The sequence below is a fragment of the Lytechinus variegatus genome, chromosome 4 (assembly GCF_018143015.1).
Source record: "Lytechinus variegatus isolate NC3 chromosome 4, Lvar_3.0, whole genome shotgun sequence".
In the NCBI taxonomy this organism is placed as follows: domain Eukaryota; kingdom Metazoa; phylum Echinodermata; class Echinoidea; order Temnopleuroida; family Toxopneustidae; genus Lytechinus; species Lytechinus variegatus.
In genome coordinates this window covers 40,754,647-40,759,497 of record NC_054743.1, presented here as the reverse complement: position 1 = coordinate 40,759,497, position 4,851 = coordinate 40,754,647, and the positions used below count along the sequence as shown (strand labels likewise).

The following is a 4,851-nucleotide window of genomic DNA, read 5'->3' as shown; positions in this document are numbered from 1 at the left end:
AATACTTCAAAGTGACCTCGAAACTTTAAACCGATGGTCAAAAAAGTGGCTTCAAAACTTTAATGTCTCCAAATGTAAAATCATGACCATGTCAAAAAAAGTAAGATCACGTTTTTAAAAATACAATAAATGGACAAGAAGTGAAATATACTACGTGTGAAAAATAACAGACCTTTTGATTAATGACAAGTTAAATTGGGTTGATCAGTGTTCTGAACTTAAGGTAAAGTGCAGTAGATTGACTGGAATAATACGTAGAAATTTTGTTGGATCTCCTAAAGCAGTCCTAAAAACATTGTATGAATCTTTGATAAGATCAAGCTTAGAATACTGTTGTGTAGCTTGGGACCCAAATAGAAATTCACAGATAAACATACTTGAAAAGATACAGAAACGTTTCGTAAGAATGATGTGTAAAGACTGGGAAACGAGTTATAGTATTTTATTAAATGAACTTGGTATGACTAAATTGGAAATTAGACGTAGATAACACAGACTAGTTTTCTTCTATAAATTAGTAAATGGTATGCTAGACACAGGAAGCAATAGGTATACTTGTGCATCTAGAATTGGAAGAACAGATCATAATTTTAAGATGTATATTCCTTTTGCAAGAACCGATTACTACAAGAATTCTTTCTATCCCAAATCCTTGGACGAATGGAACAAACTCCCTAGTGCCATAGTTAATGTAAAAAGTCTCGAATCTTTTAAAAATGCCCTAATGAAACACCTCATCAACCAAACTTAATTGGGGTGACGAACCGAGCGTTTTCTCTTTCTTTTCTGTTAAGGGTTAACACATGAACAATGTTTTTTTCTCCTTCATTCATTCATTCATTCATTTAGTGCTTTTAATGCTTTATCATATTATGTATTTCACTTATGTAAATATTTATGTTATACTCATTTCAGTTGTACGGTTTTCCGGGAAGCAACCCTGTACGGGTTATCTAATCTCTGTTGTCTCCCCGAGACATGTTTTTATATTTGTATATATATATACTTGTCTAAATAAATTCAATTCAATTAAATTGAACCTTTTAATATCTGACTTTCAAATATTATTTTCAGCTCGCGCTCCGCGCTCGCATTATTGATATAAATGATGAAAAATGAAATTTATTCAGAATCCCCAAATTACGTCTAAACTCTAAAACACGCGCACGCATGTTTATTGAAATACGCAGCTTGATCTTATTAAAAACGTGCTAAAATTATCAAGTTTAAAATCAGAATATCAAAATGTAGCTACCCATCCTTTGGTTACACTTCGTAATTCCGAAGCTTCGTAATTCCGAAGGTTCTTCATTCCGAAGGTTCGTAATTCCGAAACACGTAAATTGCCTATACCTCGATGTTCGTTAATCCGAAAACGAAAAAGGGTTCGTTAATCCGAACATTTGTGGCGTTATTCCGACGGTTCGTTATTCCGAAGGTTCGATAATCCGAAAACGAAATAAGGTTCGTTGTTCCGAAGGTTCGATAATCCGAAAACGAAATAAGGTTCGTTGTTCCGAAGGTTCGTTAATCCGAAAACGAAATAAGGTTCGTTGTTCCGAAGGTTCGATAATCCGAAAACGAAATAAGGTTCGTTGTTCCGAAGGTTCGTTAATCCGAAAACGAAATAAGGTTCGTTTTTCCGAAGGTTCGTTAATCCGAAAACAAAATAAGGTTCGTTTTTCCGAAGGTTCGTTAATCCGAAAACGAAATAAGGTTCGTTAATCCGAAAACAAAATAAGGTTCGTTAATCCGAAAAATGAAAACCGGGAAAGCAGAGGCAAGGGGAAGGGGGCGGGGACACTGTTGCCGTTCAATTGTTATGAGGATGGGAAGGCAAGGGCGGCCGAACGAATTTTCGTTTGGGGGGGTAAAGCCAAAAAATGAAACTCATACGTCAAAATGGACACTTTGGTGATATTTTCCCCTTAAGATTATCATCTGCTTGAAGTCATTGTGTGTTTGATAATGATTAAATAGAGAAAAACCTTTTTTGAAGTGATTTCTTATTATGGCAAAACGTATATTTATTTTTCGGAAGAGAGTGTAATGAGCGAGCGGCTTGGTAAAACAAATTCAAAGGTGAAGTTGTAAAACGTTTTGGGGGTCAATTATTCTTAAAATGGCATAATTGCGAGGTGTTGCGAGCGTGAATCACAAGCTAAAACTTTAGGGTATTTCAATAAAAATGAAAATAAGTTTTTTAAAATCCGAGCAGATTTCTGCTGTCATTAAAAAGATGTGCATCTAACTAAAAAATTAACACGAGCGCAAAACGCAGCTTAAACATACTGACCAGAAAAGGAACCTGTTAAAGAAAGCATTTAGTGAAATCTTTAGGATGCATATTTCACCAATCGAATGAGAGTGCGAAGCGCAAGCTGAAAATTTGCAATGTTCCAGCCTGAAAACTTAACTTGTTTACTTTAAAAAGAGTATTTTATTTCGAAAAACACCAAAAACGGCATATTTATTTTTGAAAAAGGAACTTTCCCATTTTGGAAAATATTCATTTCCCTGTTTTTTTATTTCATTTTGGGGTGCAAGTGCCCCCTGCCTCCCTCCCGGCGGATCCAACTTTCGTCAAATAGGGGGGGGGGCAATATTTTTTTCAGCCACATTTTCCTCGATCGGCAGCTTAAAGCTGATTTTTTTTATTGTTTCGCACACTGTGCGGCTCTCCACAGAGCTCCCATTTACATTGTTAATTTACTGCTTTTAGCACAGAATTATATTTTGAGGTCATTGCTATTTGGTTAAGCTAGTTATCTAGATGTTACTAGACCTTTTTTAGAGTTTTCTGTGATTGTGGTTACCTGTAATATCAATTTCAAGTTTTGGCTACTTTGGTTATCTCAGTTAAGGCAAGGTAGTATGGCTTCCAGTACATTGTAAGTAGCTGTCTATGTGTAATGTGTACTCATTGTATTATGTAAGTATATGCGCTGAACCAGAACCTGAACACAATGGGACTTCTTCAGCTGTGCCTGGTGGTTGCTTTGTGTCTGCATGTTCACATGAATGGACCTGGACATTACAATGGGCAGTCAACATTTCTTCCTTCTGTTCATCAGCCTTTCATCAGGAAGCATTTCCTTAAGACTAGGATCTCCTATAGCTCGAACTGCAATGCCACCTTTCAGATTGAGCTACTGCAAGATGGAGATATAAACCCTAACCCTGGCCCTGACCAGCAATTGTCATCTACATCGCCTTTGCATGGGTTATCTTCCTCTGAACCAGGGATTCAATACACTCCAACACAGCTTCGTCATTTGAAAGGTCGCGGGTCTTCACTACCGGAAAATGTTCTACGCATCATCAACAAACTTCACATTAATCGCAGTACAGTCAGATTTAATCGTAAAAAGAAAACCAGGAGAGGAACGCGTGGTGGTAAGGGAAAGGAGGTGAGAGACACAAGTAGCAACAGCTCCTCCATCTCTACTCATTCCAGTTACCTTCAGTTGTGTACGGTGAATGTTCGCTCAGTACGTAGTAAGTCAGCATCGCTTTTGGATTTCGTTTGTGAAAGTAAGGCCGACTTGTACGCTATGACTGAGACTTGGTTGACAGATAATGACTCTGCAATCATCCATGATATCATTCCTGATGGTCACCGATTTGTCCATTGCCCGCGTACTGTTCGTCGTGGTGGAGGAACTGCTCTTCTCTTCAAGGACAATCTCGATGTTCATCAGGTTCTGGCTGGTGAAAAGAGGTCGTTTGAGTTTGCTTGTTACCATATATCACTCAAATCTTTCCAACTTAAGCTAATTAATATTTATAGACCACCGTATTCTGATGCTCATCCTGTACCAATGTCGGTTTTTATGTCTGAATTTAACGACTTTATACAGGAACACTTGTTGTCCAATATACCTGTTATTATCACTGGTGATTTTAACATTCATGTCGATGTTGATAATCAAGAGTCTAGGTTATTCATGGATCTACTTGAGTCATTTTCTTGTATTCAGCATGTTGATTGTAGTACTCATATACATGGTCACACTCTAGATTTGGTTATATCTCGTAAGTCAGACAACATAATTGTCGGGCGACCGTGGCCTGGCTCTTTAATATCTGATCATTTCCCTGTTTTTTGTCACCTGAACTCATTGAAGTCACAGTTGCCTCCTAAGAAAACATCCTTCCGTAAAATTGGTTGTATGGATTTGGACTCTTTGAAGGGTGATGTTGCTAATAGTTCACTTTGTACTAGTACTCCTGATGATCTTAAAGAATTGGTCACTCTATATAATGATACACTTAATTCAATTTTGAACAAACACGCACCTTTGATTACCAAGACCGTTTCATCTCACCCGCAGGTACCATGGTATACAAATGATGTAAGAACACAAAAAAGAAAAAGGAGAAAGGCTGAAAAGAGATGGTTGAGAACAAAATCCTCTCTTGATTACGAGAATTTCAAAATCGCTCGTAATGAGACCTTATTTGTTATGAATAGTGCTCGACGTACATACATGTATTACTCTGAAATGAAAACAGTTCTAATCAAAGAAGTCTCTTTAATGTTACTAAATCTTTGCTGAATATGACCAAGCTTCATCCAGTGATACCTCCTCATATTGATAAGAGAACATTTGTTAATGATTTAGGGAATTTCTTCTGCGATAAGATCGTAAAAATTCATTCTCAAATAGAGTTAACTGTAAATAATGGAACTTTTACTTCCGATGACATATCTTTGGATAGTACAAATTTTGAGATATCACACTCTTAGTCTCAAATCTTCTCTCATTTTGAAATATTATCTGAAAGGGATGTGGAGAAACTGGTCACAAATCTTAGCAAGAAATCATGTTCTTTGGATCCAATCCCAAC

At 36.9% G+C, this 4,851-nt stretch overlaps 1 protein-coding gene across 1 annotated transcript; it reads left to right on the top strand.

The window, feature by feature from the left end:
* Nucleotides 1-2,746: 2,746 nt before the first annotated feature.
* Nucleotides 2,747-4,559, top strand: LOC121412992. The gene has a single exon (XM_041605755.1). The coding sequence runs from the start codon at nt 2,967-2,969 to the stop codon at nt 4,557-4,559; it is 1,593 nt and encodes a 530-aa protein (XP_041461689.1). The 5' UTR covers nt 2,747-2,966.
* Nucleotides 4,560-4,851: the final 292 nt, after the last annotated feature.

What these genes read in the sequence shown, in the direction of transcription:
- LOC121412992 (XM_041605755.1), top strand. Translation starts at nt 2,967, where the DNA reads ATGGGACTTCTTCAGCTGTGCCTGGTGGTTGCTTTGTGTCTGCATGTT.